The sequence below is a fragment of the Pseudorca crassidens genome, chromosome 17 (genome assembly GCF_039906515.1).
Source record: "Pseudorca crassidens isolate mPseCra1 chromosome 17, mPseCra1.hap1, whole genome shotgun sequence".
NCBI classification, from domain to species: Eukaryota; Metazoa; Chordata; class Mammalia; order Artiodactyla; family Delphinidae; genus Pseudorca; species Pseudorca crassidens.
Window position 1 is genome coordinate 69,222,621 of NC_090312.1, and position 25,753 is coordinate 69,248,373.

Below are 25,753 nucleotides of genomic sequence, written 5' to 3' on the forward strand. Positions count from 1 at the left end.
TTGTGTGCTCCCTTTTCATTCTTAACTCGGGCCTTTCTACCTTCAGCCTCTGCAAACCTGATGTGTCCAGGCCCTGGCCTGTCTAAACGCTAAGGCCTCACGGGGCTCCAAGGAGGCAAAAATCTGGCCGCAAATCTTGGATAAACGAGCAGGGGAGGGCCGCTTGTGTCCTGGGTGCCAGAGAACTCCTCCCGCGAGCTTCACTGTTCCCTCAGATACCTGACCACGTGGATGGCGGGAAGAGCCAGGAGTTCCTTTCCTTCCAGGTCAAGCAGCCTGGGGACAATCCCGGAACACAAGCCAGCTCCAGCTTCGCGAGACAAAGAAACGTGGCGGGCCTAAACGTACGCCGCCCACGTGACCCCTCCCCGTCCCCGTGAGACGGCGTATCACGTGACCCGTATACCACGTGACGTGCGCGCCGCTTAACCCGGAACTGGGCGTAGTACTCGGTACCCAGGGTTGCTCTGAAAAGGCGGACGAACTGAGCACTGGAGCCCTGGTCGGTGTCCGCGGGGTGGCCATCCTGCCTGGGGAATGGACGCCTCATTGTAAATTTTCCCAGTGCAACGAGCTGCGGAAATCCAAACCAACTGGAAGCGTTTCTCAGCGTGTTCTAAGGTTGGAGGGATTAGACGGGGTCGGGTACACGTGGAGAGATGCAGGCGAGATGACAGGGATTAGTGAGAGCAGACGTGCTGTAATGTGTGCTTCCCGCATTATGGTGCTTTTTCCCACGAGAATGTGCCTTCCGAGTGGGCGGGAGACTGGCTCACCAACACCTGCCACAGCAAACATTAGACACTCAGTGCACAATTGCCTCGTTAATCCCTGAATTATCCAATAGAAATATAATGCGAGCCACATCTGTAATTCCCAATTTCTAGTAGCCACATAGTAAAAATACAAAGCAAGGGTCATTTTTTAAATTTTTAACGGTAAAAATTCATAATTTATTTTTAATGGTAAAATATAGTTCCTTTAACCCAGTATATCAAAACTATCATCATCGTTTGACATATATTTTAAAAAAAATTAGTGAGATATTTTACATTCTTTTCTTCATATTGTCTTCAATATCCGGTGTGTATTTTACAATATTGTACATGACTAGCCACATTCCAAGTGCTCAATCACCTCATGTGGCTGGTGACATCCATATTGGACAGTGCTGGTCTAGACTCTTTGTTTTTCTAGGTCAAAGGTGTGGGCAATTTCTTCAGCCAACTGGACAAACCCAGAACATCAGGAGGCTCTGGGGAGACACCACCAGGAAAGTCATATGGGGAATGCATTCCAACAACAAACATTTCTTAAGCACCTACTTACCACATGCTTTGACTTGGTATCCACCTCCCACCCGCAAACAAACTCTAAACCCACTTGACCTGACCAACTTTACACTTCCTTACCCAGTATTTACTTCGGAGGAAGGGGAAGGTGGCATTAAATGGCCTTCTTTTCTATGGTCTGTAATTATAATCCACCTCATTCTCCCTTTTTAAAAACCAAAGTCTGCATTTTTTTTTTATTTTAGCAAATTAAGCACCTTTTCTCTGTTACACTTAGTGTGCTGCTTCTCCACAATCTCATTTAATCCTTTTCAGTTACTGATTTAGGAGTTTTATCCCAGTTTTCAAATAGGGGAAGTGAGGCTTGGAGAAGTGCTGTGACTTTATGGTGAGAAAACTTGGAAAAAGAAAGTTTCTGATGCAGTCCCATCCATTTTCCCTCAGTGATGTCTCTTATGAGGCCTGTGGAAAATGTCCGGCAAGGGGACCATGCACTTCACACCCTAGAAGCCTGCAGTTAAAGCAAAGAAACATCTTGTGCTGTCTGAAATCCACATCAAGCCGTGGTGTACAAAACCTGGGTCAGTTCTGGGCCCTGACACTTTATTAGGTGTGTGATGTTGGGCAAGGCAGTTCATAGTAATAAAAATAACTAGGATTTATTGATTTTCTCCAGTGCATCAGGCTGTGGCCTGGGCAATTGCTCATATACTCCCCCTTCCTCACAACAAGTTAGATATTTCATATTATACTGATCAGTAATCTAAGCCTCAGAAAAAGTAAATTGCCAAAGGTCATACAGCTAATAAGCAGGAGAGCCAGGATTATTAATTTATTAATTATTATTAAATGTATTAATGTTTGAGACTGTAACTTTAACCCCATCTCCCACTGCATACTTAAAGAGAACATCTTAAAGAATTTCAAAATCATCAGTATATACCATAGACAACTGTATATTTGTGTTACAAATATAAAAGGTTGTAAAGCATGGGCAGATAGGAATTGCTTTCAACGTGCTTTTTTAAAATAGAAAAGTACTAACCTTCCAACACAAACTCCAACATCTGTATTTGCTTCCTGCTAAGGAGGGGACATCCCCACCAGACAACTCCCCACCACTTCTTTATTTAGTAGTTGGAAGGTTAGTAATATGATTTCTGTGTGCTGTAAAACCACAGGGGTGGTAGGGACGTCAACAGTTTTGGCGTGACTTCAAGATGTCAAATCATCAATTACAGACTATCAAGGTTGATTATTACAATGGGATCCTGGAACAGAAAAAGGGCATTAGGTAAAAAAGGAAATAGGAGTAAAGTGTGGAATGTCATTAATCATAATGTAGCAATATTGGTTCATTAATTGTGACAAATATACCTTACTAATGTAAGATATTAATTATAGGGGAAACTGGGTGTGAAATATATGAGAACTCTCTGTACTACTATCTTTATGACTTTTCTGTAAATATAGAACTTTTCAAAAATACGAGTTTATTTTATAAAACTTTGAGAAAAAATACAAAAGTAAAGATTTCATTATTCATTTGCAATGTTCGTTTACAATATTCACTTGGGAACTTGCCAAAACAATTAAAACGACAGGTTTTTCAAAAGAGATAGTTATACTTGCACTGTTCAGCTCACGGGGTTTTTGTAATCACTGAGAGAGAAGGAAAAGTAAAAGCATTTTGAAAGTCTAAAGAGGTGACGAATGTCAGATGTCATTACAAACCTGTTAAAGCAAACTGTAGTTATATACTAACATGAAATGTAGATGAAGATACATTTCTTAATCTTCATTAGGAGTCTGCAACTTGAAAAAAAGAGTGAAAGAATAAAAATGTAACTAGAAAGAAATGGAGTGAAAGGGGAAATGAAAACAAGATAAAAGAAAATAGAGAAAATAGCTGTCTTTCTTGAAAGAGATCAGAGGGAGAAAGGGAAGAAGAGAGGGGAGGGAGGGAGGGAGGAAGGGAGGAACGAAGGAAGGAAGGAAGGAAGGGAGGAAGGAAGGGAGGGAGGAAGTGAAAAGAAAAAAGAAGGAAAAAGGAAAGAGCTATATATATAAAAAAAGAATCCCTGGGGTCAGGCAGTTCCTTCGAGGAAAAGAAACTGGCCATGACCCACTTCGCGTTGAGGCTGGGTACAGTTTTTGCGACTGTTTAGAGAAAATCCAGCGCTCTCCCTGCCATTAATCTTTTCTAAAGAAAAGACTTTGTTCTGCACCTGTATAAACAATCCCGATTTTTAAAACCTATATGCCTGCCTCTAATGTGTGAGACTCTGTATTTATGCTGATAGCTTCAAGTCATCAATAGGCGATGCAAAAAGCTGCCTGAGATCTCCTCTTTATATTTATTTGCTCCCCCTTCTCTCTCTCTCTTTTTTTTTTTTTTTTTTTTTTTTTTGCTTTTCTCCTTCACCTGGCACACCTAGAGTCAAGTTCAAGTTCAAGCGTTTCAGGAACGATGTCTACGCTCTGTCAAGTATTCCCTGCGTTTTCCCAGACCAGAGAGAACTGAGAGCGAGCGATCTTTTTACTCAACTGATCCCAAAGGAGCCCCTCCCCCTACTCTCCACCCCCGCCTCCCAACCAAATGACAAAATATACCGGGAGAAAACCTCTGCAAACGGCGGCGAGCGGGAAGGGTTTGGCGAAACACCCCCACGGGGGAGGCCTGGCCTGGGAGACGAAGGTGGAACGATGATGCCTGAGTGATGAAGTCAGCCCGGGCCAGCCACCTGTTGCGGCCCTTCAGGCATGGAGCCGGGCGCATTTGTTCTGCTGGAGGAGCCGCGGCTTCTGCCCGCTCCGTCCCCAGCTAACTGCCCATCAGTCTCTCCTTAAGCTTCGCTCAGCTTGGGAAGCTGTGGGCTTGTAGGGAAAGGACAGTAAACACCTAATTCGGGTGTGAAGATTCAGTTTCCTCAGAACGGAGTAACTAACGCCAACCCAACCTCATAGGGTTTGAATTATTTTGTTGTTGTTTTAGTTTTGTGTGTTTGTTTCAATTACTCAGTGGGCAGGCACAGGGCGCCTAATGCAGTGCCTGGCACACAGCACGCATTCAATAGCTGGCCATTGGTGTCCACTTCCAAAATGAAGTACACATCCCCAGACCACGTATTGCAAAGGCCCTTCGAGTGAGAAAACGATAAGACCGCAGTTATCGTTTGTCTCCTTTGAGGGGCATACTTCTAGGTGCCGTTTTGTCGGGGTTTTTTTGTTTTTGTATTTTACTTTGGACGATTGTGTTGACTTACATCCTGCATCCAGGAGCGCGCTCTTCAACATACCATCTAAAATAGTCATCGAGTCCCTAGACTATAACTCAACCGCTGGGCAGGATCCTCTATCTTACGCACGGTGGTGTTAAAAACAAAATTAACACATGGAACTCTCAAGACAGCAAAAAATAGCAAATATAAGCATCTGTGCTGTGCGGCGGGGAGGCGTGTAGCGACTGGAATACCGAGGGGCCAGGGATTCTACTCACGGATTTTGAGTCCATATTCTACTTACCAGCCTGTTGATTTGGGGTCCTTTATTTAATATCTATCTCTGCGGCTTAGCTTCAAGTTCTGCAAAGTGGAGATAATAACATTTAAGTCACAGATGTCTGAAAATGAAAGGAACCAATGTAGATGAAAGCGCTCTGGAAATCATACAGCGAAGTTAAAGGAAAGGAGGGGAGGGAGATGAGAGGTAACTCGCGGACTGTTTGGTGTTGCCTGCTTGTTTTGCTTTTACTCTTTTGTCGGGCCAGGCTTGAATAGGCAGTCAGACGTTATGAGTGATGAACTTGGAAAATAGTGTTCTGCTGAAAAGACTCCGGAAAGAAGCAGAGGTCGCGATCCTGGGGTTTCCACGTGTCTGGAAACCTTCGCCATCGCTAAGATCAGTCGCGGGGTGGAAATGGGATGGGTACATGGGTACGAACAAGGTCCCCTCCTTCACTCACCCTGCGCACAGTCATCTCGCACTTGATGGGTCCGTCGGGGACAGGGGCCCAAATCCCGGCTCAACAGAGACGTCCCTTCCCCGCCCCCACCAGCAGATCCTCTGCACTCTGAAAATGGTCCCCACCCCTTCCACGCCCCCGCCCCACCTCTTGCCCCCCTTTCCAACCCCCTCTTCTTTGCCCTGGGTGGTTTCTTCCGAGGAGTACAGATAAATAGTACTGTCAAAAGGCGCTGCGCGCCGTGGTGCGCGCCGAGCCTGGGCCCCGGCGACGACTTCTCGGCCACGCTCTCCCGGGTCAGCGGCGGGGCTCGTTCTCTGGGCTCCGCACTTCCCGACCCGGGTCTCTGGTCCTCACCGGAGTTCAGCCTGGCCCCCGCCTCCGCGAGGGAGCGGAAGGCGGAGGCCGCGAGACTGGCCTGGGGGCGGAAGGCGGGGGCGTGGGGGACACGGCGATGTCCACCAGCTCGGGGAGCGACCCCGAGGAGATGGAGCTGCGGGAGCTGCAGCGCGGGTACCCGGTCCCCGTCTCCAAGAGGCCGCCCCTCCGCGGCGCCGAGCGCAGCTACATCTCGCCCAGTGACAACTCGTCCGCGGAGGAGGAAGACCCCGACGGCGAGGAGGAGCGCTGTACGCTGGGAGCGGCCGGCGGCACCGGAGGCTGCAAGAGGAAACGGCCCGGGGTGGCGGGGGGCGGCGGTGGCAAGAAGCCCCTCCCGCCCAAGGGCTCGGCGGCCGAGTGCAAGCAGTCGCAGAGGAACGCGGCCAACGCCCGCGAGCGCGCCCGGATGCGCGTGCTGAGCAAAGCCTTCTCCAGGCTCAAGACCAGCCTGCCCTGGGTGCCCCCCGACACCAAGCTTTCCAAGCTGGACACGCTCCGGCTGGCTTCCAGTTACATCGCGCACCTGCGGCAGCTGCTGCAGGAGGACCGCTACGAGAACGGCTACGTGCACCCGGTGAACCTGGTAGGGGCCCGGCGCGCGAGGCCCGGGGCGGGCGGCCGAGAGATGCCCGGCGCGCTCCCGGGTGCCGGGCAGAGTCTGACCGCTGGGGAAAACCGGGGGTAGGGGGTTTCCGGTATGGGTGGTGAGGAGGCCAGTTTAGTTTCTCCCAGATCACTGGAGGGGCCAGCCATTTTCCTGGAGGAGAACCATCCACCCTTCTGTGTTTGCATCACCCAGTGACAGCTATTGTCTAATATCCTGCTTCCGGGCTAAATCTAAGTTCCATCTGAGTCCTCTGTCCCGTTGTAGATTGATTGGCAAATCTCGCTTCCTAGCTTTTTCCAGCTAAGCGTCAGACAGGTTTGAATCAACAAGCCTTACTTTCTGAAAGGAAGGAGGGAAGGCCGATCTCTTTTCGAAAGCCTTTGGGTTTTTCAATTCTTGAAGAACAGCAGAGGTTTCCCCAAACGGGATTTGTCTGGAAAGTCCCTCTCCGACCTGCCAATTCTCCAGGCTTGAGAAAGATCATATCCCAGTTCCTATTTGGAGCGAATGGCTGATTGGTGTGTGCGTGTGTGTGTGTGTGTGTGTGTGTGTGTGTGTGTGTGTGTTGGGGGGAAGGGAACTAAGCAACAGAATTCCAAATTCATGCAAATTTCGCGGAATCATCGTGAGGACAGCATGGACGGACACCTCCCGTCTCACGTGATCAAAATACAGTAAAGTTAAAGTCTTAGTTTAGAGAGAAGACACGCAGATTCCCAGAATACTGATAAAATCTGAGCTACTCAAAGCCGGGGATATTCCAGGGTTCCGTCTGGAGAGCGGTTTCGGTTTGAAACGGTCGTTTCTCCTCCAGTATCTGATGCTTTTTTTGATTTTACAGACATGGCCATTTGTGGTCTCGGGACGACCCGACTCTGACACCAAAGAAGTTTCCGCAGCCAACAGATTATGTGGAACCACCGCTTAGATCGAACTCGAACTCACTTGAAGGGATTATTGGTTAAGCGAGTGTGTTTGGGAGTCAGGGAGAGAAGGGAGAGAGCGTGAGAACCCCCAAGAATGGGAGGACAGTTCCATTGGATTCTCCTAGACTTCCACCCCGGGACTGTGAACTCGACAGGTGGCGGGCGTTGGGTGCAGAGCCCCAGGGTTCCGCGGAGCGGCCGTCATCGCAGGTGCGAACGGCTAGGCTGCCGCGGGTTTGGGCGACGACACTTTACACGCGGACCCAGCTCCAACCTCGGGCTTTAGCAGTGTAGACTAACGCCGGCGCTGCAGTCTGAGCCCAGCGCGCAGCCGCCTGGGCGTTCGTTCCCAGGCTGAGCCAGATCTACGTGGGTGATGGCACGAGTCCGCGCAGCCCAGGCCTTTCGCGGTTAGGTAATTGTTAGAGCGCGCTCTCGACAATCGGCTTCAAAGACGGAGGTCTTCACGTGAGACCTACCTGGGGCGCGTCTTTAAGTTGCAAAGAGAGTGTGGCACACCTGGGCCAGGTTTGTATCCCACGGGGCAGCGCCCTCCTGGCGGGCACACGATGCAGTCTCCGCTCGGGGAGAGGTGGAGGCGCGCTTTCTGAGACCAACTCAGCTGGGTTTGCCAGGAGTGGCCCTGGCGGTTCGGCTTTCAGGTGCGGTCACGCCTCTCACTCCCCCCAGGCGCCCATCTCTCCGTCACCTGGCTTCCGTCTCCCCCCTCCCCTTCTAGGCTTGAGCCTCCCATCCGGCTCTCCCCACTGAAGCCGGCTCGGGTCTCCTTCGGCGCCTCCCTCTGCTCCCTCCTCCCACACCTACTTGCAGCTCCCCTCCCCCCCACTCCTGACTGTCCCCAGCTGGCCTCGCCGCTTGGGGTGGCCCCCGCCTCCAACACTGCCTCTCGGCGTCCACGTTCTTCCTCCGGCGGGGCGGGCCACAGAGGCTGTTCCGTACCTAGTGACCCTGCTCCGGGGGAACGCGCCGCTGCGCCAGGCCGCACTACTGCAGTAATTAGCAAATGTAAATAAATTTATTTTTGTATGAATAATAAAACGCGTTGTGAAAACCGAGTGCCCCTGGGGCGTCAGAATGTGGTCTTTGTTGCCCTTGACTGAGTTTGGTCTGGGAATTAATTTAAAGGTGCCCTCTTGGCTCTGGACGGGGATTAGGTCATTGTCGGCCGAGGGGGTTGATCACATGTAGATCACTGCAACTTCAAGCGTAACTCTCTTTCTATGATTCATCTTCTCAAGGCAAAGGTTACTGGAAGGCAGGAACTGGAGGCTTGTTAGGCCCTAAGAACCTTTTGGGGCCTGAGCCACGTTGAAAGGTATACACTCTTCAAAGTAATATATGTGCACTTCTTTCTTTTACACACACACACACACACACACACACACACACTACGATTTCTCCAGCCTAAACCAGTGCTAACAATTGCAAGTAGTTCAAGAACCCCCTACAGGCCCACATACCGGAAGTGAAGGATGGGTCTCAGGTCTAACTAGCAGAATAAAACCACAATACAAGGCACCAATTTGTACTTCAGTCGAGCTTTTCTTTTTTTCAAATATTGTTTATATAGACTTTTTGACGTAACTACCTGCAGTTTACGCAGGAAGTAATAACTTGGGAAACCCATCACATGGTTTTCTAAACACAGGTCTTTTTTAAAGGAGCATTCTCTTTGTAGAAACTTTAGAAACTTTAGAAAAGTGTGAAGGATAGAACTACCTAAACAACTGCCTGATTTGGGGTGTGTCCATTATTTTATGAAATTGAAAGGCAGTTTTCTTGCCCAGACAGAGAAAATACAGCTGGAGTTTAGGAGGTGAGAGTGAGGTGAGGGAACATGGTTTCCTGTGTTGAACTAAACCGAACCCAAGCTCCGGAGAACTGCTTTCTGGCACCATTTTCTTGGGCCTTTGTTCATAGCCGGTGGGGATCCAGTCTTCAGTGGCAGAAGTCAGCAGGGGGTTTCAGCAGGGCGCTCTGGTTAAAGGAGAACTTGGGAGTAACTAGTTACAGAAAACCTCATCACGGTGGTTAAAGGCACTCAGGCCTTTTGTAAGCACTGGAAGCCAGGCTTCTTGGGGGTGGGGCGTCTGCTCGAAGCCAGCTCCGAGTCAAGATCTTTTCCAAAGCTTCCAGGAAATGAGGTCCTTTTCGAGAAAAGGAGGCATTGTTGCATCTTGTTAAGGTGAACCTGAAGGTCTGCAGAACCAAGCCTGGAATCCAAGCTCTGCCACCCCCAAGACTAGTGACCCTGTGCAACCCCACTCTGCCTCAGTTTCCCTGTCTACAAAATGGGGTAATAACAGTGGCCACCTTGGAAGATTGCCGTCAGTTATGAATGTGATAATATTTAAGCAACCCTTCTAAGGCAGTGAGCAACACCCGTAAAGGCTGACTGATAACTAAAGGAAAAGGGAGGGGAGGCTTCGGCAAATGAGGACACTTGAAACAGGTGGGACATTTCAGGAATCCGGTCTTTAAGACTAGGTCCTGTTTTGAAATGCCTGGATTAAAACAGTGAGAGAGAAGTGCCCCACCAGAGCAGAAACAGAAACAGAAAGAAAAGAAAAAAAAAAGAGAGACTATATTTGTGGTGAATACAGATAAGAAGAAGCATTTGAATAAACAAGGAAATATTAGGGCATTTTCATAAATAAAAAATATTTTATTACTATAATTATATTCTTTCAGGGTCAAACCCACAGATTTTCTGCCCCTACTCTGCTCCCATCCCAAATAAGGGGGTGCTTTCACTGACTCACATACCCAGAATGTTGTTCTCTGCAAACTCATTTTTTATTGCACTTGATAATCTGATAATTTATAGAGAAGAAAAAATACTTTCTCGAGAATTTTTTGCTCCACGGTTTCTGTAAAAAGTCCAATGTCAAGAATTATGTTATGAAAAAAAGAAGAAAGGGGCCAGTTTCTAGTAAGTCCCAATGAATCAGTTCAAATTGCTCAAGCTTCTGGGCAAGGGTTGCTGTTGGGAGAGGCCTGAAGCACCTTGAACCAGTCCTTTCTTGAGCTACTGTGACTATCGTGAGCTCTAAGTGGTAGAAAGGCATCCCAAAACCATCCTTATTTTTTCCCCTTCATCATTTTCCTTTAGGGATTTGGGTTGGAGAAATAGGAGTTGGGGGCTGGGGTAATCAGCGAATTAAAAAAAGAGAGAGAAGTAAGTTTGTCCTTAGGGTTATTTCAATTTGATTATACTGCTGTGAGAGAAAAGTTGAAGGAAAAAAAAGTTTAAGAAATGTAAAAAGTACTGAATAAACAAATCAAATGAGTAAATTGAAAAATACTCTTCGGGGGCTTTTTGAGGGACCAAAGCTTTATTATTAGTGAGAGTGACTCAATCAAAGAGAACAAAAATCCCCTTTCACAGGCTCTTCCTAAGATGAATATTTTAAAAGAAATGCTTTCGGCACTGTAATTTTGAAACATTTAGGCGTTTCTCTTGGTTGTGGATGTAAAATTGATTGGGGGCATAGTCTTTTGCACTGAGCTTCAAGTTACAACTTTATTTTAATAGTCTGATGGCTCCTTCAGCAGACAGTTGACAATGACCGTTACTTTACAGAGGAGATTTTTTTTTTTTACAGGCACAGCTTTTCCCCTGGTAATAAAAGCTTCATAAGTCAAAAATAAATAAGAAAGACATCCCCCTCCTCTATAAAAAGAACTAAATGGAACACATCCTATTTTAGTAGATAATAGGTAGGTATTTTGGCTGATACTTTTTAAGTAAGTTAAAATGATAACCAAGAAATTCATTTTAGTAATGTCTGGAAGGGCAAAAAACAGGTAAGTTCATAATTGACTTCTCACTGCCCAGCATCTAACTTCCGGGAGAATTCACTAGGAGGCGAGGATTGGTCGCCTTTGTAACTGGTCACCTGGCCACTCTCTTTTCCCTGGGCACTTCTGTTTATCCACCTGAGGACTGTCAGAGTGCTTGCATCTTTGCACTCACCATTCATCTCCTTTTCTATGCTGTTTGCCCTTTGTATTCTCTTTTCTTCTCTCTCCCACAACAGTGAAAAACGATCCAGAAAATTCCTTGGAATCCATGACTCTGAGAAGGTCTAGGAAGTAGCCAGAACCTGAAATCTACATGTAATGGTGTGAACATAATTAGCACTAAAGTACTAGTGCCTTGAATTTTCTCAGCCCTTGTGGCTCTGCTATCACCAACATGGGTTACGAATCAACTTTGGTGTCCTTCATTGCTTGTGGTAAAGAAGCTTGTGGAACAGTTAAGAGCAGGGGCTTTCAGTTTGGTGAAAATATGGTATTTGTATTGATTATTACTCTCATCAGTAGAAATGGGGAGGAGTGGGGAGCAAAGAGCAAGAGGTTTTATCTTTTACTTTTCTTTGTTAAAAATTTTATATATTATTTTTGGGATTTTTAAAACTCATATTTCTTAAAAGATTGCACTGTGCTGTGTCCGATGTAGCTGGTTTCAGTCTATTTCACAGCTCTGCATCCTCACGCACTTTCCCTTTTCCCTGTGAGACAAGAATAATACATCCTACATCACAGACAGTATTGAAAATGGATTAAATGAGATAATTCTATTAAGCACCTGGGCAATGTTCCATAAATGCTAATTTAAAAAAAATATGAAGTCTTGGGGGCTTCCCTGGTGGCGCAGAGGTTGGGGGTCCGCCTGCCGATGCAGGGGGCGCGAGTTAATACCCCGGTGCGGGAAGATCCCACATGCCGCGGAGCGGCTGGGCCCGTGAGCCATGGCCGCTGGGCCTGCGCGTCTGGAGCCTGTGCTCCGCGGCAGGAGAGGCCGCGGCGGTGAGAGGCCCGCGTACTGAAAACAAAAACAAACAAACAAACAAAAAAGAAAACAAAAAATATGAAGTCTTGATTTCTTTCCTCTCCTCTAACAGTAGTTCAGATGTCCTTAGTTCTCCTGCAAATTTCTCCCATCATTCCCCATTACCACTTTTATCACCTTGCTCTTTTATGCCACCTCTAGTTTTCCTGCACTGACCTTTCTTTTTGTTGCCACTAAGTAGAAACTTTCATTTGGTTTTCTCTTAAAAAAATAAAGATCATAATGCTCAATCTCAAAAATTATCCACGGGACAAAAAATCCAAATTCATTTAGGAGCATAAGATAGACCAATGGTTTCTGATGTAACAACACAAAAAGTTCGTTGATATGATTTCAGATTTCACATTGCAGCCAACCTTTCAGAAATTATACTTGTAGAGTCTTGGTGTAGTATCAAAAAATAACCACAATTACCTGAAGTAGTCAGTAAAATACTTCTTCTCTTTACAACTACATATCTGTGTGAGGCTGGATTTTCTTCACATGTCGATCAAAATAACGTATCACAACAGATTGATGTAGAAAACAGAAATGAAAATCCAGCTACATTCTACAAAGTCAGATATTAAAGAGATGTGCATAAATATAAAACTGTGCCACTTTTCCTATTAAAATGTTTTGGAAAACATTGAAAATGTTATTTGCTTTCACATGTAATTAGTTCATGATGAATTAGCAGATGTTTTCTCTCAGTTTTGACTATTCTAATCCAGTAAATATCAACAGATAGAAGCCACATAAACAAAAGCTTTTCAGGGTCTTTAAGATCTTCTAAAAGTGTAAAAAGAAAATCAGAGGCAAAAAAAAGTTTAGGAACCACGGGCCTAGATCATTCCTAAGGCCCTTTTCATTGGTAAGATTCATGTTTTCTTGATTTTGTGGCCATCTCAGTAGGTCAGGAGCCTACAGATCAAGTTTAGATTGGATATAGGAGCAAACACCTGATCAGAAAGATTCTCTAGAGAGGTTGGGATGACAGCTTAGATGGGAAGGGCTTTCTCTGTGCAATGCCACTGTAGTCTAGCAGGAAAGTCAGCAGGATCAACGTGTGCACTGGTTCCATAAAGGCTGCTCTCAGAGGAATCACTGTATGGCTTCCTGCTCTTTCTGCCTCATACCCATCTCTCCTGTCTCCTACAGGCTCTTAATTTTGAGCCTTTGTAGCTTCAGGGCTGGACCTGATTTTCAGATGAAAGGGAAAGTGATGCCCAAAGTTCAGGACTGCAAAATCCCATTTCTTTTGTCCATATATTAATATTATCCAAGGGCTTTATTAGAATCATAGTCATTATATCATACTAATGAAGAAATTTATTTAAGGAAGCATAGGAATCATTTTCAGTATTCCTCAATAAAGAGTTTTTTTATCTGTAGGCTTGCCAAGTAAGGAAAAATATGTTTATTCATGATAATATTGATTAACTTATACTGGGCACATTACTAAAGTAACTAAATGCCTTGACATGCATAATTTGAGTAGAAAAGAAATAAAAACAAACAACAACAAAACCCCAGAGAATCCTCAAATGCCTTGGAAGCAATCATCTTCAAATGCAAAGAAAGGATCCCACAAAACACAAAGCTCAGCGACATGAGTCTAAGAGACTCGTATGATCCTTAAAGAAACTGTCCCAAGAGCCAGGCAGTGGGAGGGAGTATCATCTGTGCAAAAGTAATAGCAGAAACTCCTCAGGCTAAATCCAACTAAGGAGCATCAAAATTGCATAGGGCAGGGCTTCCCTGGTGGCGCAGTGGTTGAGAGTCCGCCTGCCGATGCAGGGGACGTGGGTTCGTGCCCCGGTCCGGGAAGATCCCACATGCCGCGGAGCGGCTGGGCCCGTGAGCCATGGCCGCTGAGCCTGCGCGTCCGGAGCCTGTGCTCCACAACGGGAGAGGCCACAGCAGTGAGAGGCCCGCGTACCGCAAAAAAAAAAAAAAAAAAAAAAAAATTGCATAGGGCAGTGCTTGAAGGGGTGGAAACCAAGGCCTCAGGAGCCTGAGGGGACAAGATGGGTAAACCGAATGTACACAGAGAAAAGGAGGGAACTGTAATGGGTGGAAAGACCATGGTTCTAACGCTATCTCAGACCTCTGCCTTGCTGGATATAGGCTATAGGTTATGTTCTAAACAGAACATCTTAAGTGTTTCTCACCAGGCCCTGTTCTACTGGCTGTTCACATGCACAGAGCTCTCTGGCAATCCCTAACTTTTATGGGCTTTAATTATAGGTTTTCCCTCAAATAGTGGTGATGGAATAGGCCAAGCTATCCACCTTCTCTATCTTGGTCCTCCTCTGACTGACACCATTTCTTTGGAGACTTGGGCTGGGATGGGTTTGGTTCTACTAGATGATGGGGTATCTAATCACCAAAGATGGTCCCTGATGAACCAGGCGCCCCATTGCCCACGCCCTTGTGTAGGGCTGGCCCAGGGACCTGCTCTAACCAATAGAAGGTGGTGGAGGCGACTCTCTGACAGTTCCAGGCCTGAGCCTTAAGGATCAGCCATTTCTGCTTGTACTTATTTGAGATCCTTGAGCTTCCATGTGAGAATTCCAACCACATTTCTGATGGGACCACATGGAGAGGCCACACAAGAGAGACAGAAACCCTGAGTCCACACCCGAGAATGGAGGACCCAGCTGACGGCAAGATCAGTGAGATGGAAGATCCCAGCGGGGCCAACTGGGGAGCATCTCATGGAAAATGAAGGGGCCGTGGAGGACAGATGGCAGAGGTGAGCCATCTCTACTGGGCCCTGTCCTAATTCCTGATCCACAGAATTGTGGGAGATAATAATAATAGAGTTGCTTTAAGCTACTAAATTGGGGGTGGTTTATGACTCAGCGATAGATAACAAACATATTGTCAATTTCCACATTAGCCAGTTATTCAAGAAACACTTATGGATCATCAGCTATGAGCCAGGACAGCGTTGGATGAATGAAATGAATGACATACTTGCCTCACCTCAAAGAGCTGCAAAGGAACAGAGAAGTGGACGAATGGACTGATCCTTGAAGCATGGGGTGCTGTGTGCTATGAGGGGACATGGCCCTCCAGGAGGAAGGGTACAACACCCAACCTTGGATCTCCATGGAGGGCTTCCCAGAGAGCTGACAGGTGAGGCCAGGGGACAAGGCAGGGGAAGGGCTTCCCAGAAAGAACTGTAAGTCATGGAGGCCTTCCAATATTGGTCTAGTGACTGACGTTAAGGCCTAGTATGGCGGTGAACAGCATGGACTCTTACCGGTGACTTAAAATCACTGAATCTCAGTTTCCTCGCTTGTAGAATGAAGATATAATAGAACCTACCTGATGGGGTTGTTTGTGAAGGTTCAAAGCAACAGTGAATGTCAAACACTTAGTGCCTGGCATCGTAGGTCATCAACAAATGTTAATCTGTTAAGTATCAGTGTCAGCATCACCGTCATCTCCACTTTGAGATGACCATTTGGGAAGAGTCATCTTCTTAGCACGTAGGAGAAAGTGCAAAGGGTCCCTGACCATTCAGAGCCCCTTATTTTTCCTTAAATCTGACAATTCTAAGCCTTTAACTGTGATTCTGTTTCAGCTCTCCTCTAAAGGGATTGGCCTTTTAGAATTTTGAAATCTTCAAGGTATTGATTTGCACAACAAGCAACACATCTAGCTCACTTTGGGATGCGAGAAGAGATTGTTAAAATATATCTGTAGGGTCAGGTCAGCTGGATAGAACAATGCATAGATTGATGATATGGCCATTATAACATACTGAGGTTATAAACAGCACCAACAATCTGCACAGATTCAGATGCACCCACAGGATGCACTCATGCTTTCCAGCTCCCCTCTGATGTGACCCAGAACCTCTGCTCTGGAGGGAAATGTAAGACCCTGTGACCAGAACTGTCCAGGATTAGAATTCACAGACTCTGAGGTTCCCATTGGCATTCAGCCCTCCTGATCTGAAGGACACCAGCAGATAAGAATTTGGCACCATGACAGCTATTTTCTGCAGCTGCTTTCGATGTACACCAGCCAAGCACATGGGGAGTCTGCCTAGGGTGACAATTGGGGCCATCTGAGAAACTGACTAGTTGGGTGGCCTGGGGCCATCGCTCCCTTTTCCAACTATGGCTTCTCATTGAAAACGAGGGGCCTGGGCTAGATGAAGCCTCCAGTCTCTGTCAGTTCTAAAATGCTCTATTTCTTACAGGTCCTCTGAATGGCATCAGTGATGCAGTTCATTGGTACCTTACAAACAGGGAGGCTGAACCCCTGAGCAGAAGGACAAAATCCACCTTAAATGTTTTAGATGAGCTCAAACCCCTCAGGTGTCTTCTGACTTCTACAGAACAACTGTGCTGTTTCCTTGTCACTTTATTGTCAGGTAGAAACTTCACTGCAGACTCTTCCTTTCCATTATAAATGCTCAGTCTTACAAAGGTACTAAAGGCTTCTTCAATGTGGTATAAAAATCAAATAAGTGCAGCAATTTTGGTACTTAAAGCTATTTCCTTCTAAAGGCAGATTCTCATTAGTTTTAAAAAATGATAAGACAAGGAGATCGGTCAGCCCTTTGAACAAGCATTTGAAAATTATATTTGATTTACCTCACACTAACAATTATAGTGGAAAAACACTGATCTAAATAAAAGAAACTTCAGGAAAAAAAAAAAAGATGGCTTTCTTTAAACTCCTAGAGGCCTAGGAAATGTTCAAATCGGGTCTATCGTTCCAAGAATCTGGTGAATTTTTTCCCTCTTTAGGTAGGATATTTTCCCATCGCTTTCCTTTAGTACTTTTCACCTTTGTGATTTCTCAAAATCTTGATTGGTGCTTTAGCATTTTACACCTGTGAAGTTGTTACACCTCTAGAGATGAGATGTGATTCACCTGAGCCGGGGGCTCTTGGAACGCTCCCTGGCTTGCGGCACGCAGGATGGGCTGACGGACGTGTGAACTGGGCAGACAAGGCAAGAGAAACTGAGCCCTTAGGCTGAGGGTGGCGGTGGGAACACAAGGGGTGGATTCAAGAGACATTTTGCTGCTAGAATTGAACTGACTGGCTTGTGAACTGGACGTGGGTCGAAAGACAGGGAGAAATTAATGATGACTACAAAGTTTCTAACTTGGGCCAGACAGTGAACAGTGCATCATGAGTCATCATTTACCACTAAAAGTTAAAAGGGTAAGTTTAAAAGAGTACAGAATTTAGAAACTCTTCCGTTCATTTAGGAACTCTACCACCCACTTGCCTAACAAGATTTTTATTCAATTTAGTCTTGTTCTAGGGGTTCTGATTCGAAGGGCGTACTCTAACAACTAGAAGCTGAAAGAGAGACAAGGACTCCTCCGTTCAGAAACACAAATCTTGGAAACAATGACCTTGCCCTGGTTTTGCACGAGCTTGACTTTCTTCTGTCCTTAAATTGTAAATGTCTTCAGATCAGGGATCATGGTTTTTCATTTTGTGTTTTTATGAAATCATAACCCTGGAACAAAGCAAGTGCTCAATAACTATTTAATGAATTAGTCCTAAAAGAGAACAGTTACTGCTACTCTTTGGTTTATTATTTTGGTTTATTATTTTTCTGTTGTGAAATGATGGTGATTTGGGAAAGTCCATTCTTTAGAGACACCTGAGATACATAATCATCACAGGCAACCAGGACACTGGCTTGACAAGCTACACTAGTTCCTGCCACACGTGCAGTGCATCAGCTCTGCACAGAATCTGATGGTTCTGGGGATCCCTCAGACAGAAAGGAAACTCATTGCATGAGTATAATATAGGACAAAAGCTTTAAAATAGGAAGAGACACTAACATTGTCAACAGGCTAAGTCTCATGCTATGCACTTTACAGACAGTATCTCATTTAAATCTTTCCTTAGACCATTAGGAAGTCTCTGATATTCTTCATTTACAGGTAGGAACACTGAGGGCCACAGAGCTTCAGTGACTTGCCAAGGGCCACACGGGGGATAGGTGATAGACTCAGTGTTTAAATTTGGTTCTCTTTAGCTCAGAATCTAAACCCTTAACCAGCCCCATCGCATTGCCTCCCCAAGGATGTCTCCCAGGTAGAAAGGAAGCTGGTGGGAAAATGGTGCCCACCAACCAGGCCACCTTAGCCTTGGGTGTGAACCTGGGACAATGGATGCGTCACAGAGTTATACCTGGTTCTGAGTGCTTAAAACAGCCTGCATGTGGGGAAAGGAGCCAGGGTCTGTCTGCTTAGCGGGCAGTGCTAACCAGAGTCATCAGGGAAAGCCACTTGTCATCTATAAAGACATCTGTTTCTTTTTGGTTATGTTTTCCTATTTATCTCCTAACGAACGTGATTTGAAAAATGCCTGATGTCTGTGTGCTGAGCTAAAAGAGGTAGATCTATCCTCAGGTGGGATATTTAGCTCACAGAATTACATACTCTTGGAGAGCCCAGCAGTGGAGGCACCCCCCCCACTCTGTCTAGATTAACCAATCAGATTAGATATGTGTAATAGAGAATTGTGTAAGTGAGTTGAGGAACAGACAACTTTCCACCGGCAACGGGTGATTCACTATTATCCAGTTTCACAAGGACAGGACAAGGGACAGTATGTCTGAACTGAGACATGTGAGAATTAAGGTAGACCTAAGGAAGTTATCTGGTAGAGAGGTTTTCTAATCATCTAGGATTAGGGATTAGGAATTGTGGGTAGGACCTGTGGTATCCATTTCATAGAATCGCAAAGTCACAGCATTTTAGAGCTAGAAGGTGTCTCATAGATAATCTACTTTGTGTTCATCATAGTATGCTAAAAATAACGAAAAATAAAGACTAACCTAAATGCCTACTGTGATCACCTAACCATGGGCTCTTATACAACAATTAAAACTTATGGTCCCCAAACTGTGTAACTACATAGGAAAGGCTTATGATATGAGTAGTTAAGAAATTATAATTTTAATAATGATAATCAAAACCAAAATAATCTATTCATTTTATAAATAAGGAAAGTGAATCTGGATCTTTGGAAATCGGATATGGCTTCTCAACTATCTGGGATTAAAGGAAGTCTCTGCTTGAAGATTCAGCTTTCATTCCCGTATCATTTAAGGTCATTTCTTTTCTGTTTTTTACTGGCTGGTTTGTCTTCCTCCTCCTTCTTTCCACTCATCCTTTTCACTATACCATCCTCCCTGATCTGCAGAATTAATTCTACGTCTTCTATATTCTTGCAACACTTTATATATGTCTTCATTTTTTTAAAAGCTATTAAAATATATGCCCAGGACTGCAAGGGTGGTTTTAACATAAGCAAATCAATCAATGTAATATAGCACATTGTGGAATGAAGGGAAAAAACCTATATGACCATCTCAAATGACCCAGAAAAAGCCATTGACAAAACTCAACACCCTTTCATGATGAAAACATTCAGAAAACTAGAAAAAGAAGGAACTTCCTCGATATCATAAAGGGCATTTATGAAGAACCCACAGGTAACATCAAACTCAATGGTGAAAGACTGAAAGCTGTACCCCTAAGATCAGGAACAAGACACAGATGCCCACTTTCACCTCTGCTCTTCAATATTGCATTGGAATTTCTATGCAGAACAATTAGATAAGAAAAATAAATAAAAGGCATCCGAATTTAAAAGGAAGAATTAAAACTGTCTCCATTCTCAGATGACACGATCCTATACACACAAAAGAATCCACTAAAAGCTACAGGAGCTAAAAAATGAATTCAGCAAAGTTGCAAGGTACAAGATCTGCACACACAAGTCAGCTGTTTCAACACACTAGCAATGGTCAACCTGAAAAGAATATTAAGAAAATTCCATTTACAATAGCATCCGAAAGTATAAAACAACTAGGAATAAATTCAACCAAGAAGGTGAAAGACTTGTACACTGAAAACCATAAAACATTGCTTAAAGAACTCGAACAACCAAATAAATGGAAAGGCATCCTGTGTTCATGGATTGAAAGACTAAATATTGTTAGGATGTCAGTACTACACGAAGTTATCTACAAATTCAGCGCAATCTCTATAAAAATTCCAATGGCTTTTTAGGCAGAAATGGAAAAGCTAATCCTCAAATTTGTGTGAAATTGCAAGGAACCCCAGCTAGTCAAAACAATCTCAAAAAAGAAGGAATCGGGAGGACTCACATTTCCCAATTTCAAAACTTACTACAATGTTATACCAATCAAAACAATGTGGTACTAGCATATAGATAGACTTCAAGACCAGTGGACTAGAATTGAGAATCCAGAAATAAATCTGTACTCTATGGCCAATTGATTTTCAAAAGAGTGCCAAGACCATCCAATGGAGAATAATGGTCTCTTCAAAACATGGTATTGGGACAACGAGGTATCCACAGGCCAAAGAATGAAGCTGGACCTCTATCTCACACCAAAAATTAATTCAAAATGCATAAATGACTTAAATATAACAGCTAAAACCATGAAACTATTAGAAGAAAACGTAGGGGTAAATATTCAAGATGTTGGATTTGGCAGTGGATATAATACCAAAAGCAGGAGCAACAATAAAAAATAGAGACATTTGACTTCAGCAAAATTAAAAACTTTTGTGCATCAAAGAATATTACCAAGAAAATGGAAAGATAACCTACAGAATGAGAGAAAACATTTGCAAATTGTATTCTGATAAGGATCTAGGAACCAGAGAATATAAAGGATTCTTATAACCCAATAACAAAAGGGAAAACAATCCAAATTTTTTTTAAATGAGCAAAGAATTTAAATAGATATTTCTACAAAGAAGATATACTAGTGGTCAACAAACACATGAAAAATGCTTATTATCATTAGTCATTAGTGAAATTTAAATCAAAACCACAATGAGGTACTACTTTACACCCACTAGGATGGTTATGCTAATAATAAAAAAAGGACGAGAACAAGTATTGGTGAGGATATAGAGAAATTGTAACCCTCCTGCATTGTTGGTGGAAATGTTAAATGGTTCAGCTGATGTGGAAAACAGTTTGGGAGTTCTTCTAAAAGTTAAACAGAGAGTTGCTATGTGACCAACCAATTCCACTCCTAGGATTGAAAACAGCTCCTCACCAAGTATATGCATACGAATGTTTATAGCAGCACAATTCACAATAGTCTATAAATGGAAACAGCCCAAATGTCCTGAATAAATAAACTGTGGTATCACCATACAATAGAATATTATGAAGTCATAAAAATGAATAAATGCCACAATGTGGATGAACCCTGAAAACATTACGCTAAGTGAAAGAAACCAGGCACAAAAGATCACATATTGTATGATTCAATTTATATGAAATGTCCTGAATAGATAAATCAATCCATCAGGACAAAAATGCAGATTGGGTGGTTGCCAGGGGCTGGGATGAGGGGAAACGGGGAGAGAGACTGCTTAAAAGGGGTTTTAGTTTGTAATGATGGAAATGTTTTGGAACTAGTTGGAGATGGTGGTTGCACAACACTGTCAATGTAACAAATGTCACTAAATTATTCACACTAAAATGTGTCAGGTGAATTTCATCAAGTATAAGAAGAGTCATTTGAAACCCACCTTCAAGGGCAGTAAATACATCTGTCGATAGACGTTTCCACACTATATTATTTACTTACATAACCACTGTTTCTGCTATTTTGAGAACTCTCTGCAGCTCAAGCTCTTACCACAGGATTCAATCAGAAAAATAACTGAATTGAAAAAGGTTTTGAGCTCCATACAAGGAGCCATCATGAAAGGATGTGGTTAGCGCGCCATCTAGTGGCCAATTTACAAGTTGCAGCAAACCCTTAGCCTGCATACATTAACCCCGAGGTTACTTTCTGCCTTTTCAAGCTCGAGTGGTTTAGGTCACCGGTCATGAATACAAAGGCCGGGGTTACACGCCTTCTTGAAGACTTCAAATTCTAAAATAACAAAACACTCTGTCTCATCCTGGATTCCCTAGGGGACAGAGCCTGAAGCCAAAGCGTCCGTGCTAACACCTTATTGGGGAACTGCGATCACAGGAGAGAGGAAGTGGAGGGAAATGGGAGCGAGGCAGGGAAGGAGGGAGAGCAAACCTCAGGTGGTGAAAAGCGAAGCTGGTTACAGTTTGGGGACTAGCAGGACGTCCTCAGATAGGCCGCAGGAATCTACCGGGTCCCCAAAGGGTGGTGGTGCTGGTGGAGGTCCTGCGGGAGGGATGGCGGTGAATTTCCTACCCGCTCCATCTCCCTTTCCTCGAGGTGCGCCCCACCCCGGAGTCTTCTCCAGTACTCCTGCCTGAGCACCACGTGGTGCCAGGCCCCGCCCCCCTCCGACGACACAGCCCCGCTTTGATGACGCCCCTACTCCCACCCCCAAAGTCACGATTCCCTCCTGGCTACGTGGTCCGCCTCCTAAAGACAGCCATGGTGTTCAGCAAAATTTACTTCCCTGGAGGTGGAACTTCTTCCTCCTCAACCATCAAGAAAGCAGTCAGTTGGGCTTCCCTGGTGGCTCAGTGGTTGAGAGTCCGCCTGCCGATGCGGGGGACAGGGGTTCGTGTCCCGGTCCGGGAAGATCCCACATGCCGCGGAGCGGCTGGGCCCGTGAGCCATGGTCGCTGAGTCTGCGCGTCTGGAGCCTGTGCTCCGCAGCGGGAGAGACCACAGCAGTGAGAGGGCCGCGTACCAAAAAAAAAAAAAAAAGAAAAAGAAAAAAAAGCAGCCGGTGGAAGGGGTGTCTCTGGAGACTTAACCCTGTTGGAGGGAAGCCAAAGAGTCCTATAAACTGGTCTCTGCAAGTGTGTCAACATGTTAGGGGCGCCCACAACACAGCCACTGTTTCTTTTGCCTGTGGGCCACCTGGAGGTTCTCAGATCCCCTGTAGTAATTCTGCAAGGACACTCTTGCCATCAGAGCCCGTCTAGAAAATTGATTTAGGAAGTTACCCATAACTACTCTGTTTATTAATGAGATACAGATATATAGCTAGCTCCTGTTGCCTTGTGATTTGGTCACATTTGCAAGCAATGTTACAGTTCTTAGAGGATTTTTATTTTTTGCGTTGGGAGGAGGGAGTAGTTATTCAAGGAAGGGCCAGAGATGATCATTTCATTTGAACCTCCAACGGTCCTGTGTGATGAGATAAGTGGGGAAGATTATTATAATTATCACCACTTTACACGTGTTAGACCCAGACCTTGTCTTTAAGAACAAATACGGTGTAAATATGATGTTTTAGAAGCCTTTGGTGTTTGTGATATTTGATTCAGCTAGCATTGATACAATAAAGAATTGATGTTAGAGAGAGAAAAAAAAAAGAATATCCTTGTCTCAGGAGAGAGGAGACAAATGTCGAAAATGTTAAAAGTTAGCGAATCCAGACAGAATACAGGAGTTCTGTATATTAATCTTGCAACTTTTGTGTCGATTTAAATTTATTTCAAAAATAAAAAAAGAATAAATACGAAGTGGTAGATTCATTTGCTGTATTTTTATGAAGATACTAGACTCATTCTGCTCCTTTTCATGGAAAATCTGCATCCCACATGTACAAACTCAACCAACGTCTGTGTTTTCAGATGAGAACACACGTTCTAGAGCAGTACCGAGTTCTGTTCACTTTGTCCATTTTGGCTTTTCACTCCAGGAAAATAATATTATGGATAAAAACAGAAGTATCGAAAAAATGTTAACATAGATTTTTGCACTTTAAACTGCTTTAATTAATCTAAGAATATGTAAAACTGGTCATTTAAAATGAACACATTAAAATATGGGTCTATGCTTCTCCCTTGTGGTTGATAGTGGTATTACAGGAATGAGCCTGTGCCAGTGAGAAAGAAATGCAGTGATTTGGGGAAACTGCTTGTACTGTGGTGGTTATTACTATGGTGCAGAATTAAATTCTTTCATGGTCAGTTAACTTCTCCAAACTCTCAGTTTCCTCTTCTGTAAAATGGAGTGAATACCTGAGAGAGTGGCTGAGAGCAGCTGAAACTGAAAAGACTTTGCTCTGTACCTGGCCCAGGTGAGCACAAAAGGGATGATGCCTTCCTCTGTTAAACTAGAATGACCTCAACTGAAACACTAAACGTAAACACTTGTAACTGAATTAGTCCACATCTAATTCTAATTTATTTGATTCTATATTAAAAATCCACCTTAAATGCATTTTAAAACCTTTCCAAAATCTAAGTAACCTATCTAAACATCTTTTCCTTCCTTATTAATTTCGTAGGAAAAAGCTCTTCAATGATAATTTTGAGATTCCTCCTTTGAATTTTAAAAAGTAATCTTATTTTTCCTTCTGTTGTATTCTGGAGCCCTGGATCTCAGATTTTTGGATTTACGAGAAGAGGAAATTTCACCAAAAAAAAAAAAAAAAAAAAAAATCCACAGAAGGGACGGTCAATTTTTATGTTGCCAAAATCAGACACTTAAAAACTCAAGTTCCAACTATTATCATGATTTCAAAAATGACAGAGTATTTGCCACTCAGAAAAAAATGTAGGAAGGATGTTATTTCAAAATGAAGAGCAGCCCTTTCAACTGGAAAACTTACTACCTTGCTTTAACTTTTCCTCCAATAGCCTTCGGGAATTTTGCTCACAGGTGGTTGGCAGCAGTGAATTTTTTTTTCCAAATTAGCCAAAATCAAGGACATATAGATACGTGACAAGACACAGAACATGAATGTGAGAGTCTTCGAAGATTTCTCCCTTTCTGGAAAAGTCCTGTATCTCCTTCCTGGTCTTTCGGTTTGCACGGCCATGGTGACTGGCAATCTGCACCATGTCATGGGTCTCTTTCCACCCAAACATCACAAGGCTGGGAGCTGTCCCTCGGCTTCTATGATACAGCACACTCTCGGTTCCCACACCGCCCCCCCACCCTTCCCTGGCTATTTCTTGTTAGTCCCTTGAAGACCCAGCTGCCTCTACCTGCTTCTGCCCACTGGTACACAGAGTCCAATCTAATTCCTATGATGGTCCTTTGAAGGCGAGAAAACAGCATCACATTCATTCTAAAGATTCTCTCCAAGCTGAGAATCATGAACTCTTTCATCTGCTGTTCACTGGTCATGACACCTACACTCTAGAGGCCTAGCTGCCCTCCCTTGGGTGAGGAGTTCAAGTTTGCAGATGTTGCTCTCAGCATGGGATGGATTCCAGGAACGGCATCCGGCAGAGGAGACCCAGCCTACTGTCTCCTTTGCTCTATTCATTACATTCTTATTAATGCAGCCCAGAATTGTTGCTATTGACAAGCATGTCACTTTCAATTCTTTTTTTTTTTTTTTTACTTCAACAACGGTCATTTATTTTCTCTGGTTCTGGAGGCTAGAGGTTCAAGATCAAGGTGTTGGCATGGTTGGTTTCTTCTAAGGGCCTCTCTCCTTGGCTTGTAGCTGCCCAGAAGTCTCCTCTCTGTGTCCTTACATGGTCTTCCCTCTGTGTCTCAACTCCAGGTGATTTAGTTTCTTTTTCACACATTCTACCGCTAACCTATTTAATCTCTACTTGCACAGTTGTGTCTTTTTATCCCCAATTTATAACTTTGCATGTCTGCCCATTTAACGTTAAACTGGCAAGCTAAAATTAGCCTGTAATTTTTTTTTTTTTTTAGTTGTGGGCCCCAATTAAATGAACAATGGAGTCTCTAGCCATTTGCTGTGAGGTTTTATTAATTTCTCAAATTTTTTTCCCTATTTGGGAGATTGAAAGAGTCTTTCAGTCTC

General features: G+C 44.2%; 1 protein-coding gene and 1 long non-coding RNA gene across 2 annotated transcripts; one reads left to right on the forward strand and one right to left on the reverse strand.

Moving 5' to 3' along the window:
* Positions 1 to 944: 944 nt before the first annotated feature.
* Positions 945 to 6,800, reverse strand: LOC137210338 (uncharacterized). Its single transcript, XR_010936468.1, has 3 exons — positions 6,581 to 6,800; positions 2,338 to 4,876; positions 945 to 1,255 (listed from the first exon to the last, which is right to left on the reverse strand). It is a non-coding gene; the product is annotated as an uncharacterized lncRNA (long non-coding RNA).
* Positions 5,472 to 8,244, forward strand: MSC (musculin). Its single transcript, XM_067712074.1, has 2 exons — positions 5,472 to 6,220; positions 7,086 to 8,244. The coding sequence occupies exons 1-2, from the start codon at positions 5,711 to 5,713 to the stop codon at positions 7,170 to 7,172; spliced, it is 597 nt and encodes a 198-aa protein (XP_067568175.1). The 5' UTR covers positions 5,472 to 5,710; the 3' UTR covers positions 7,173 to 8,244.
* The last annotated feature ends 17,509 nt before the right edge of the window (positions 8,245 to 25,753 follow it).

Bases quoted from the DNA above. Each gene is read 5' to 3' on its own strand.
- MSC (XM_067712074.1), top strand. From the start codon at position 5,711: ATGTCCACCAGCTCGGGGAGCGACCCCGAGGAGATGGAGCTGCGGGAG. The intron at 6,221-7,085 runs GTAGGGGCCCGG...TTGATTTTACAG, and splicing joins ACGTGCACCCGGTGAACCTG to ACATGGCCATTTGTGGTCTC.